The 13,193-nt window shown below is 40.6% G+C and overlaps 1 protein-coding gene across 1 annotated transcript in view; it reads left to right on the top strand.

Moving 5' to 3' along the window:
- Window positions 1-13,193, top strand: part of EXD1 (exonuclease 3'-5' domain containing 1) — a 28,615-nt gene that overhangs the window by 5,891 nt on the left and 9,531 nt on the right. Inside the window, exons 7-11 of the mRNA XM_014950152.1 lie at window positions 739-843; window positions 965-1,045; window positions 4,894-5,037; window positions 6,196-6,387; window positions 12,551-12,778. Of these exons, the coding sequence (XP_014805638.1) occupies window positions 739-843; window positions 965-1,045; window positions 4,894-5,037; window positions 6,196-6,387; window positions 12,551-12,778 (750 nt within the window). The remainder of the gene's footprint in view (window positions 1-738; window positions 844-964; window positions 1,046-4,893; window positions 5,038-6,195; window positions 6,388-12,550; window positions 12,779-13,193) is intronic.

The following is a 13,193-nucleotide window of genomic DNA, read 5'->3' as shown; positions in this document are numbered from 1 at the left end:
ATAATTGAAGGAGTGAAATCCATCTACAGATGATTCAGTATCTTAATTAGCTGCAATATTATCAACATCTGAAAAGGAAGGGACAGAAAGGAGAATAGCTTAGTATGTTAGCTCAAAATCATCTTAGTTTATTTTTAAATTGGTTTAAAAGTGAGTGTGTTTATCCAAAGCACAAACTTGTGTGGGAGTTCTTGCATCAAACTTAACTCATTTATGCAGAAGTAAGTGTCCACAAAATGTTTGCTTTGGTACAGCTAAATTGCTTTCAAATAACAGCTTTTGTTAAACCATTATGAATTTGAACGTAGGCAAAACCTAAATTTTATATCCTGTTTGAAATGTTAGGATGGAAAATGATGTCCTTTGTTCTTTGGTAGCAGTCTTTGCAAGGAAAGGAATGTTATGGGCACAATAATTTTGTTGAAGTGGTTCTTTAAAAATGTCACCATAATAGGTGTAGGAAGTGCCATGCTCCTGGGTTGCTCTTGATATGCCTTAAAATGCTGTATTTAACTAGACTACTGGGTCATGCTTTCTAATTATTTTGAGAGCCTCTGGGCATCTCTGAAAAAACAAGACTTGTTTATGAATTAGCATTAAGGAAACTAAACCTGCTCTCCACAACATAAGCCTGTACACAGGAGTTTATGACTTGTGGGCAGAAGCCATAAACACTCTCCTAATCTCAAATCCTTTGTTCTTCTGTTCCTCACTCATTTTCTCTGAAATTTCTTGTAGATAGCAACAAGCAGCCATATTTTTCTATTTGATATCTTCTTTCTGGGACCTTGGGCTTTCAAAAATGGATTACAAATGGTGCTGGAAGATAAAAACATCTTGAAGGTAAGGGCATGGGGTGTGTGAGGGCATTTATGGTGGCAAAGGTCATACACACGTATAATGATCTAGTTGCACCAAAAAAGCCACAGTTGGACACAAGTTTGACAGCTCTTTCTTGCTTCAGGTCATGCACGACTGCCGCTGGATCTCAGACTGCCTCTTTCACCAGTACGGTGTCCTTCTCTCCAATGTCTTTGATACACAGGTACCCTTCAGATATTCTGGGTGGGAACAAAAGTTTCAACCAGAGAAGCTTCAGCCTTATTCAGGGCATTCTCTCAGAGAAGGTTTCACATTACTAGAATGTGACAGTTGTTGAACCACATAAAGTGTAGCGTTTATGTTCTAGCTAAAAAGAGCCAGCAGGCAAGGCTGATAATGTTATTTGCGGTCTTGTGTAGACCCACTTTAAAAGGTAGTTAATATCTAATATTAGCAGCAAGTTGAAGGTGTTTTTTTTTTTAAGAAGTAGTATTGATCAAACTTGGCACAACTTGAGGCTACTGTGACTTAAACAGAAGCCAGGTTGTGCTTTATATTCTTTGTTATTCTTTCAGACAGATTAAGGCTACAGGTATCCAGCTCTGGGAAGCACGTGCTAATAAAAGCAGTGGTGGATGTGAGAGAACAGGCCAGGTTACCATGTTGCTGGTGCTGGCCCTGGTAGTTAATGTTGTGTGATTAACAGGAAAATTAGAGCCTTTTGAGTGAGAAGAAAATAACATAGTGGCTATGATCTTTCATAATGGGCATGGCTATGTTACGCATAGTTATGTATGACTTGTCCTTGCCTATATACTGACTTCGCATGTCATAGATATGACTGCCTACAGAAACTCTTCAAAGCCTTAATCTGGGCTACGTAGTAAGCTTTATACAGCAGAGGTTTTTCTCAGTCCCACTCTGGTGTTAGTTTGGCCCTTTGCCTCTAAAAATTGTTATTCCATAAGTCAAATATCAGTGTCAGTGTTAAGTCTTGACTGCATGAAAAAAGTAGGGGTGAAAATTCCCACTGGTGCTCCCAAATGTACTGGCTATGACTTGTGACTTAGAGTGGAAATTACTAACCAGAACTATTCACCCCGGTATCTAAGGTACACAGAATTGCACTCATTGTTCTGTTGTCTTGGTATCAGCTGTTGTTTGTGCTTTTCTTGCACTGGTAGGTCTATGGGGTTAGATTCAATTACTCTGATTCATTGGCCTGAATCCTACTTCTAATGTAAGTAAGCTAGTGAAGTAGCCTGATTTTTGGCTACTTTGCAGTTTACCCTTGATGTTCTGGAATTAAGCTGTCTTTTCTACTTTGTATTACTGGAACAAATAACTGGGAGGTACCTCTGAGCAAACTCTCACAGATGCTTTTTTTAGGGAAGCACTTCTTAGAGACAGCTTCCCAGTGTTGTTAAAATTGGAACAGGCTGCACATACAAGTGAGATTCTGCTTAAAAGGCACAGCAGTGGAATGAAGAACTCTGGTTTAGATGGCTTCCTGCCTGTATAATTTGAAAAGTATTATTTATACCTAGTTTTGGCTGGTTGCTGTAACTGCTTATTCCTTGCAATAAGTAACTGAATATAATTAATACACGCAGAGAATGGCAGTGAAAGGTTTCTGATCTTCACTGGCTGTCTTCCCCATTCATTGTTTTATTGTATTTAAAGATTATCTTTTGAAGTTACTTCTAATGATAATGTCTGTGGAACTCTGATACTGCTATTTCAACTTTGACTGCCATGGAGGGGGTGTCCCTACTGAGCTGTAGCAACCTGCCTACTGTAAAACGTTGTTGGTTGCATATCTGTACTACCAGAAGAAATAATACAATTCTTCCTAGAGGCTTGTGCTGCAACAAATAAAATCTGATAGCTTGAGATCTTCTGTAAGACAGAAGTCTATGCAAGGTTTAATCATAAAATGTTATGATCAAACAACATTTAATCATATGCTGTTTGATCAAACAGTTGTTGTCTGGTTCCACAGATCAATGCACATACACAGCTCTTCAGCATGTTGTAGTTTTTCTGCCCTTGAATTCAAGCCTTATCATGCAATGACTTTGGACAAAGATTTTCATGGTGAAAGCTAAACAATTGTTTTCATTGTGGGCAAGTTTATTCTATAACCTTGTTCATTCAGGTTAGAATATTGATCACAAAGATTCTTTCATTTTTGTTTAAATATTTAAGTATTTTCTCTCCTTGTGTGGAAAGCCCAAGTCTTTACTACAAACTCTCTCACTAACCTTCTAGATGAATGGAACATCATCTTTGTCTTGACTTTGAGTAAAAGTAACTGATTGCTTGAGAAGATCTTTTCTGAGGTAGTTCTTTGTGTTTGGTCACTGAGAGTGAAAAGCCAGAGAAGGTTTTAGTGGTCAGCAGTACAATACAAACGATTGTTCAGTAATGAGTGATGGAAGATTCCTCTTTATCTGGGGATTTGTGCTTACAATCCAGTGTGCTATGATGCAGGTCAGCTTCACCTGGGTCTTCTGTGTTTAATTCTCTTCAGTGAACTCTTCAGGTTGAATTGCTGCAGTTCCTTTCTCCAGGTATGTTTCCTGCCGCTTTTCGGTGGTGGGTGTAGACTTTGGACTGCAGCAGTGTACTCAGCCTAGCAGAAATCCAGGCAGTCCTAGATTCTCTGTCTTGCCACAGGGCATAGGAGGTCTGACATGATTTATTTCTTTGACTGCTCGTTCTACTTGTGGTACTCCCATGTTTTGCATTGTCTTCATAATACCATCATATCATGTTTTATTCCTTGGGAATTCAGTAAATGGATTGGCTTGGTGCTTTCTCCTGGTAGGCTTAGCAAATGCATGGCTTCTCTCCCAGAGAAGGCAGCAGTTAGCTATTTATCTGATGCCTTGGAGTCAGCTTTAGTCATTAATAAATCTGACCAACTTGATTGCTATTGAACAGGAAGAAATTTATTTTTTTCAAAGACTTTATAGATAAATTAGGGTTTGGTTTTGGAATTTACCCTTACTGTAAGAGTCCAGAAGAGGTCAGTTATAATTCTGTAGTCGCCACTGCAGGGGCTGAGTTGGTGCTGCCAAGCACTATGTGGACTGGTCTAGATAGCACATGGACAGCGTGTGGTAGAACAGCTGGGACAGTGGCTTTAGCTGTAACTGTTGCAGTAAAACTGGGCTGGCCTGTAAGCGCATGGTTTTGTTGGCTGGATTGTGTATGCTTGTGTTGAGAGTGGTTCAAGATCTATTACAAGAGACTAGTAAGCAGAAAAGGCCTATGAGGGGTCATTGGGGATTTTGAGGGACCATAGTGGAAATCTGGGCTTTTGAGTAGGAGAGGAAATCTGAAGGGTAGGTTGTTCTAATGACAGATAGCTCGGTCTCAGACTTTGAGATGCAGGCTTTTTATATTTTCCTCTCCATTCCCCTGGTGAGTGGACTCTTTTCCAGACTTCCCTTTTCCATTGTCACTTCTCTGTACCTGTTGCAATAGTCCCACTCATCTCTGTGTTCCTTGATTAGGGACAAGTCAGGGCTGTTTCTGCTCTTGCTGTAGAAGGGTAAAAGGGATGAAACCAGGATGAGAAACAAGCAAACACCATGCCATGCAGTCACTGCTGGAAGTTGTTTTCTGCTTCTTTCTGGCTCTGTATGCTGTTGAAGATGACTCATACGGGCAAAATCAGGTTTTAGGCAAAACGTTTTTTGACAACTTGCATATACTTTCATGTTTTCTTTACATTGCACCACTATTGCAGGTTTAGGTAAGTATTCTGGGGAAGTATCACTGTATACTCTCTTCTGATACTGCTGCTAACCACCTGCTGTCTGGAGATGAGCACAAGGCTAGAAGAAGCCTTAGGTAAATACAACATATAACTTACGTAAGTCATTCTTGTAACTTAGTTTACCCTTTTGTATAACTTAACAGCTTTAAGGAATGGGATTACTAGGTCTGCAACTGTATGCAGTCAAAAATGAGGATCAACTGCTTTACTTCTGTCAAACCTCCACATTCTTTGCCTTGGATTACTGGCTGCTGGTCATGGCATATTGGTCCCTTCCATCACAGGTTGCTGATGCTCTGCAGTTCTCGGTGGCAACAGGCGGGTTCCTTCCACACCGTGTCTGCACGTTACAGGAGTGTTTGATGCAGCACTTGAAGATACCTTCCAAATGGGACGCCATCATGAAGTGCGGGCAGTACATGGCTTCAGTGAGTGATTCAGTGAGGCACCTTCTGAAGACTCAATTGTGAGCTGTCCTTTGCCCATATTGAGATGTTTCTGTCAGTTTTTTTAAGAGCATGGCACTATGCAGTGCTCAGATTGCTGTAAAGACATTTTGTAACACTGGCTTGGGAGACAGAAGCTAGCTTTATTTGGCGATGGCGCTTATGCTGGTATTTCTTAACAGCTTATTTGAAATTGAGGTTTTGAAGAACCACAAAGCTTGTACAATAGATGATATATATAAAACTCGGGTAAAAAAGTGTTCTGGATATCTTGATACGCTTGACTAATGCTGAAATCTAGTTTCAACAGAACAAGTTGATTAAAATGAATCCTGGGTCAAGTAGGGAAAGAGGAAGCTTTTATTGCCAGCACTATTAGAATGAAGAAATGAGAGCAGCAATTTTTTTCTTGCTTGTGCCGTTCAGTAGCATTTGCCAAATCATTATTCTGTATTGTCCTTGGTTTTGTTAATCTTTCAGAGGGGGACAAGCAAGGGAAAACTTAATGGGCTGGGAGCTCCTAAGATTTGGGAAACATAAGCTTGATAAATAGACTAGAATAGACTATTTCAGTTGGAAGGGACCTACAACAGTCACCTAGTCCAACTGCTGGACCAATTCAGGGCTGACCAAGCTAAAGCATGTTATTAAGGGCGTTGTCCAAATGCCTCTTAAATACTGACAGCCTTGGGGCAGCAACCACCTCTCTAGGATGCCTGCTCCAATGTTTGACCAACCTCTCAGTAAAGAAGTGCTTCCAAAGGTCCAGTCTAAACCTCCCCTGGTGCAGCTCTGAACCATTCCCATCACTGATACCAGGGAGAAGAGCTCAGCACCTCCCTCTCCCCCTCCTCAGGGAGCTGTAGAGAGCAGCGAGGTCACCCCTTAGCCTCTTTTTCTCCAAACTAGACAAGCCCAGAGTCCTTAACCACTGTCATAGGACATTTATTCCAGCCCTTTCACCAGCTTTGTTGCATTCCTCTGGATGCATTTGAGAACCTTCACATCCTTCTTAAGTTGTGGTGGTACTTAGAACTGCACACAGTGTTCATGTTGTACACTGCAGAGAAATGTGATGAAAAGCTTTGTTATGATTTTTGCTACTTAAGTAACTGTTTTCATTTACTTTGGGATACACAGGAGAATCCTGACATATGGTTCTTGAGGCCCTTTCCAGCTTCTCTGCTTAAAGCGTTTGCTCTGAAGGCGAGGTACCTTCTGCTGCTCCACTCAACTCTAATGGATAACTTGATGTCTGACCTAACAGCTGTAGTACGTGGTTATTTAAATGCTTATAGGACTGCATTTGGGCATCACCTTGAGAGGACAAATGTAAGTATGTCTTTGCTTGTTTCTCTGGTTAATGATTTGATCTAAGGCTCTGATGGATAAAGTCTGGGGGACCTGGCTACAGTAGCTTCCTTTTCTGCCACTCCCTACCCTACTTTATGCCACATACCTTGTTTCCTGTGTGCAGCAGCAGAAGTGATGGTGTCTGTATCTCCCTATCTGTGTTTTGTGTTAGTCCCTTGGCACAAATCCACCTGAAGTTAGTGCTGTGGGTGGTGAGCTGCAGCTGTTAAGGCATGAGCACAGGCACGGGTGCCTCCTGTTCACCCTTATCTGAGACTGAGAACCTCTGGGCTCAGCAGGGGCTGTGTATGTGTGAGGACATGAAGAGGGGCAGGCAATTGTGAAGTGTTGGTATCTGGAGCTGCCAGAGTTGCTTTGTTTTGATAAGAGCATTTAGTCGCCGAATCTTGTTCTATTTTTCTCCTATTCTGTCATCTTTACTGCTGAGCTGTTTTGCATATTCTGGCTTGTTTCAGAGAAATAATGTCTCTTGTTGGCCAAAGATTTTTATTTCTGTAAAAGCATCTCTGAGTTATCTTCCTAATTTGTTCTCATTCTCACTTGTGTTATCAAAAAAAAAAAAATCTAGTAAGTAACATTTTTCATTTTCAGTTACATAGAACGGTTAGTATTGCATGCCCAGGTACCCTGGAGTGGCACTTGTGTGGTGGCTACTTCTGTAACTGCTTTTTAATTTTTAAAGTGTGTGGGGAAATGAGATTGACTCAGGAACTTGACTTCCTGCACTAATGGAAGGAACAGGTCCATGGAAACCAAACAAGCAGTGGTATTGATGTGGTATTTTTGTCTTCTCAGTGAAGTAATCTTAGGAGGACTTACAGCAACTCCGTAGGATATTGCTGGTACTAAATTCGGGTGAAAAGTGAATGGTCAAACATCTACATTCATCACAAAGACACTGAACTAACATAACATGATTAAATCCTGTTACTGCCTCATTTTTGCAGTTGTAAATGTCTTGAAATATGTATGGGGAAAAGAGAATGCAACTCTATCTTGACGGAAGAAATTGTCTTTTTTTTTTTTTTGCCCTGGCTTAACAAAGCACTCAAGCACACACTTGAATCCTTTGGGAATTACTCAAGGGCTCAGAGCAGTAAATGCCATTATTGAGGATTTCAGAGATTAGTTAGATAACCACAAGAGGTCATAGTTGCTTCACAGAGAGAAGAGGTCATATCTGAAAATCTTTTCGTTTTAGAGATCTGCCAGAAAAATAAGGCTGTGCATAGTTCATGGAAAAAAAATAATAGCTTGACATAGTAATTTCCAATGTGAAATGCATGCACAAATAGGCATGACACAAGGGAAAAAGAACAGTCTGTTGAAATGAAAAGAGTACAAATTCTGTTTTGTATTGGGTTGTTTGGTTATAGATTTTTTTTTAAGTGGTACTTAGATTGCTGAAGTCAATCCTTTTGTAAATACATTTATCCCATAAGATTAATCTGATCCTGAGCATTTCAAATGGCATTTTGAAGATCTATTGAATATTACATCTGATAATCATAGTTCTTGCAGTTGCTTTACAAATATTGTAGTGTGGATAGTAAAAGTAGACTTTTTTCACCATCATTTCACTGTTAATCATTTTCTGATGTTTCTATATCTTGCGAGATCACACGAGTGAAAGTTTCTTCTACTGTATTTAAAATCTGCTTGCAATACATATTTGAACTACAAATATGGAGTTTGGTTTTGTTAAAGCTGGCCTGTTACTTCAGTTTTTTCACTCAGTAAGCAAAATTAAGGGACTCCTTTGCAAGTTGATCAGCTGAATCTGTTTAAAAAAAAAAAAGAGAGAAAAAGAAAAGCTTTGCACAACTTCTTGTTTTTTTTCTGGCTAAGTCTGTATTAATTCCCTGAATCAAAAAGCCTTTATTCAGATCTGATTCTCAGGATGAAGTAAGAGTCAAGAGACTTACACATGCCACATCCCTCCTTATTTATTCTAGTGCTTTTTCATGGATATTTGGAAGTAAAGTTTATCCATTGCTAAGGTCTGTGTTACACCTTCCGTGCACTTGGTGGAGCTACAGTTGAAAGTTACTTGGAAAATGCTTTTACTGACTATTTGACTTTTTACACTGACTGGTTACAATGTACACTTGTTGCTCCACCTTGGACCCTTGGTGAACAGCAGTCTGGTACAAGCAGCTTGACATCATTATGGAGTTGCTGGAAACTTTGTTCTCAATGACTGTTCTCCAGACATGATCTGGTGCAGTTTGGAAACACTTTGGAAACCTGAAATATATCTACTATGCTCTCTCCATGCTGGAGAACTGGAAGAGAGGCCTCTCTTGCTGAAGCAGGACTGCAGCAGAGTTGGAGACAATAAATGCTTCAAGGCCGTGAAGGTATCTTGTGCTATAAGTTGGAAAGTGGATGTAATTGCTGAGTGAACAGAAACAATCTGTGGTACATCAAGCCTTTACTTGAAAGCCACTAGGCAAGAGAGTCTCCAAGTTGCCATGGCCTCTTTGACTTACAGGCACTTGGAGATGATGACTAGATCTGGAAATTGACTCACTTCTGTCACTCCAGGTAAGGAAGCCTTTTCTGGGCCCTTCTCGGTTCTGTTTTAGTTCTTGGCTTGTGCTGTCTGAACAGAACCACCAGGACTTCAGCCTTTTGACAAAGGAGAAGTTAAGTTTTGTAGGTGTGCCTTCTGTTGTGCCTCTGGCTACAAAGGTGTTTGAGTATGGGTGTACCTGAGGAGTGAACAGAGATGTGCTTCCCTGGCCTGCTCTTGTCTCCTCTGATCTTATTGAGTGCCATCATTTCACACAGAAGAATGCTTTTTTTTTTTTTCCTTCTCCCATTTCCCCAAATGTAGGACACTCCCATGGAAACTATACTTGCAAAACAAGTACACAGACACAGAGAAAGTTTCAATCCTGAGGCTTCATTAAAAATGAATTACTGAAGCTGGATGGAATACGTAGCCACATTCCTTCCCATCTCCAGCTGTCACGTGGTGAATCTCAGCTCCTGGATCAAGGTTTACAACATTGAACTTCAGCTTGGACTAGCATGATCCTAATGCTTCCTGGGTCACTGCCACATCCAGTTTACAATTCCAATGGCTTTTGTGTGTAATAACAGTATCAGGATATACTTAGTGAAAAAGATGCTTCAGCTTTCCAGTCCGAGAGAGCCTGTGAATTGAATAATGCTGAGAAATTACTTATAATATGAATATAAACAATGACCACTGGGGCAGTTCTTGCTTTCTCCTCTTGTTGAATCAGGGGGTTCAGTCTCTGGGAGCAGATCTGGACCAGACTGTTTTTTCTCCTCTTGGAAATAGCAGCAAGGAATATGCATAATCACATGTACCCGTGTCCAAGCTTGCCTTGTTTCTTGAAGGTCAATGACTGGTGGGGGTTTGGTTTTGTTCCAGCGTATTTCAAAAGAAGCTTGTACTTTCCCTTAAGACAAGTTTTCATAAATAATTTGATGGGAACAAAGTCCTAGGTTGTTAGAGGCCACGGATAACCTCAGAAATGGACATGAATGCTGGTTTATTGCTTTCACAGCAATAAACTGGTAAGAGCAGAGCAAACAGCGGTTATGTATTTTATGCAAATGATGTGTTTGAATCTTTGACTTGGATGTTGTAATTCTTGTGAGCAATTCCAGCAGTCACTGGTGGTAGTCCTGGTTTCACCTGAGGTTTCAGCCATCTTTGCTTCCCCTTGATCTTTCAGATGTTTTGCTGGAAATCGCAAAGAAACAGAGCCCTTGTAGGCAGCCCTCCCGGCAAGATGTCCACCTTGCTTTTGGACAGGCAAACGCATTCTTTTGTCATTTGACAGTTGTTTCAGCAGTTAACAGAAGGTATAATTAGGTGGTACACCAGGTAGGAGACATGCTGTCAACATGGGATGATGGAACTCCATGGATTAGAGCTTCCTTCAGGAAAGAGTTGTGGAAAAGATGGGTGTCGTGCATCCTAGCAGCTGCTAACAACAGTAAAGTATTGCCAGTGGTCCACAGCAGGCAAAAATGAAAATGAAAAAATTAAATGCTAATGATACTTTTGATGTAGTACTGGGAGAAGAGAATGAAGAGGAAAATGGAGAAAAAAATGAGAAAAAGAAGGGAAATAAAAAAGCATCTTATTGACCCTAACAGTTTTGGAAATGTATGTTGACACTTTCTGTGGTTTCTTGTGTCATTACCTGCACGTAGTAGTTGAGTCTTCTGAACAGTGGGCACTCCCTCCTAAGCAACTGACTTTTTATCCACAAACCAGGTGTGAAACAGTAACCTCTGATCCTCAGCACTTCATTAGCAAAACCCTCAGCTTCCTCCTTCGGCGTCGTTCTCAAACGGATAATCTTCCTTACTGCCCAACACAAACTTCCCACCCTGAAGGTCTCTGCAGTTTCCTGCATTTTCAGCATAAGTGTCTGCCAGGAGTAATTGTTCTTCCTCTGGATGCAGACATGGAATAAGATGGCTTTCTGAGCCTCTGCAGCTCTCTCACTAGGAAAGAGCTAGAAAGGAGCTTTATGTGCTACATTTCTTGTAGATTTATATCGTGTGGTGTTAGATACTTGGAAATGCAGCTCCATTCTGATGTTGAGGAGTTAGATTTGAAGAAGCAAATGCAGCCTGGGAACCCAGCAGTGTAAAGGAGCAAATGTTCTCCTAGAAGAGCAGTGTTTAAGCGGTGACAAGCCCCAAGCAGAGCTCTGGTACCACAGGGGAGTTGCAGCAGAGTTGACTTCCCAACGCACTTAAGGTAAAGCTGCAGTAGATGAGGTGCAGCACAGCATATAATGCCATATAACATGTTCATGACATGGTGGCATGAACTCCGTTCCCTGTCTAAATATAATTGCATGCCTGAGCCAGAAGTTTTCCTAATTGGCAGGTGAATTGGGACTGCACACAATGCATATTGATCATTATGAATATGCAGCCTGAATTTTTGTGCAGCTTGGCTTGAAGTGGTTTAGAGTGTGGACAACCTCTCACTGTAGGAAATGAATGGTTTTGGTTTGAGAACCTCCATGCTTTTTTTTTTTTATGACAAATGTAGATGAGAAAAAAATGTTTGTTACCCTGCTGCTTTTGTATTCTGATCATCACTTGGCCCTGCAGCATGCTTGGTGTATTGTGCTCCTATTACTAACATTATTATGGCCTGCCCTTTGGTTTTTTTCTGTAACTTCATCCTGACCATTTTCTTCACCTGGATGCGGCTTTGCTTTCCTGAAGGGGTGCTTACTTCATAGTCTCCATTCCACTAACCTGTAGTCGTGCTGGTTTCCTTTCACTCATTCTGTGATCTTTTTGCTGTTAGGTAATGGTTATTCTATGCTGCTCCTATGTTGTCTTGAAGCTGTCTCCACGCTACCTGCTAGGACTGAATTTGCTCGGTTGCCTCTTTACTACTTTTTATCAAGCTTCCTTATCTCTGTAATTCCCCTTTCTACAGCTGAATGCAACTGTGGATTTTTTTGTTGTTGTTGTTCCTACAAAGTTGGTGAACTTTTGTAGTTTTTCCTAAGGAGCAGATCCTTGAATGTAGTATGTTGAGCAGTGTCCCATGCACTGCTCAGCACTAAATCAAGGAGTGTATCTCCTTTTGTGTACTTCCTAAGCAGCTGTACCATTGATTTGTTAGCTATGTTGGCTTTTTTCACCTTAAGGTTTTCCTTTTTATGTAGATAGAATACCATGGTTTTAAATGAAAAACCAGGAAAGCTGCCTTTGCAGTGGCTCCTACAAGCAAACACAAACTGGTTATGCTTCTTTTGGGGGTTTACAACAACTTTGTAGTGCAAAAGGTTTCTCAGGAGAGATCTAAATCCCATATGTGAAGTATTACCTAATCTTCAACGTCTTAATAATAAAGTAGTAAATAATAAATGCAAGCCTAATATTTTTCCCTTTAAAAGTATAGGGGGGAGTGGGCCTAAGGCATTGTTTGTGTAAGCAGGTGGTTGATACATTCCACAGATCTAACAAGAGATGATTGTTCTGTTCCATTGGCTAATTACAGAGGGAGCTCTTATCTGGTACTAGCAAAAGTAGAGCATGTGTATGCATATGTATTGATTTGATTTCTTTTCTGTTTCTTTTCTTTTTTTTTTTTCCTTATCAGGCCACTTGCATGGAGCTGCCAGAGGAGCTGCGTCAGCTGCCACGTCTCCGGAAGCTGCGAAGGGAGAAAGCCATAAAAGACTATAGAATGAATGAGGATGGTTTTTTGATCAGACCAGCCATGGAATTAAAAGAGAGAAATGATCCACACAAGGATGGAAACTACAGAGATGATGGGAAATGCTTTCCCACCGATAAAGCGGTATCTCAAATTACATCCTTCTACAATTAGGAAATCAAAATCAAGAAACCTTAAACTGACCTCAGGCTGTCTGTCTAAATCTAATTTCTGATACAGGTGACTTGCTGAGCTCAGGCTGGGTATTTGAAGACATCCAAATGAAAAATAAAAAAGCGGGGGGGGGACAACTATTCCCCATGCAGAAGTGTCAAACAAAAGTTCCCTTCTTTACAATCACAGGTAAACCCATTGTTGAATGGAAATAGTGATGGCCTTTCTTTCGAAGGAAATTCCTTCTGTGTCTGACTGTTCTTCTCAGGATCTATTTCTGAGGTCCATTTCTTTCAAGAGCTATTTTTGATTTTAAAACAAGTGTCTCTTCTTACGTTGGCATCAGACCAATGTCTTAAATTGTATTGGTTCTTTTGTTACCAGCTGCAGGTATGTAAAACTCATCCAATCC

The sequence above is a fragment of the Calidris pugnax genome, unplaced genomic scaffold (assembly GCF_001431845.1).
Source record: "Calidris pugnax isolate Ruff unplaced genomic scaffold, ASM143184v1 scaffold68, whole genome shotgun sequence".
Lineage (NCBI taxonomy): Eukaryota > Metazoa > Chordata > Aves > Charadriiformes > Scolopacidae > Calidris > Calidris pugnax.
This window is presented reverse-complemented; position numbering and strand designations above follow the sequence as displayed.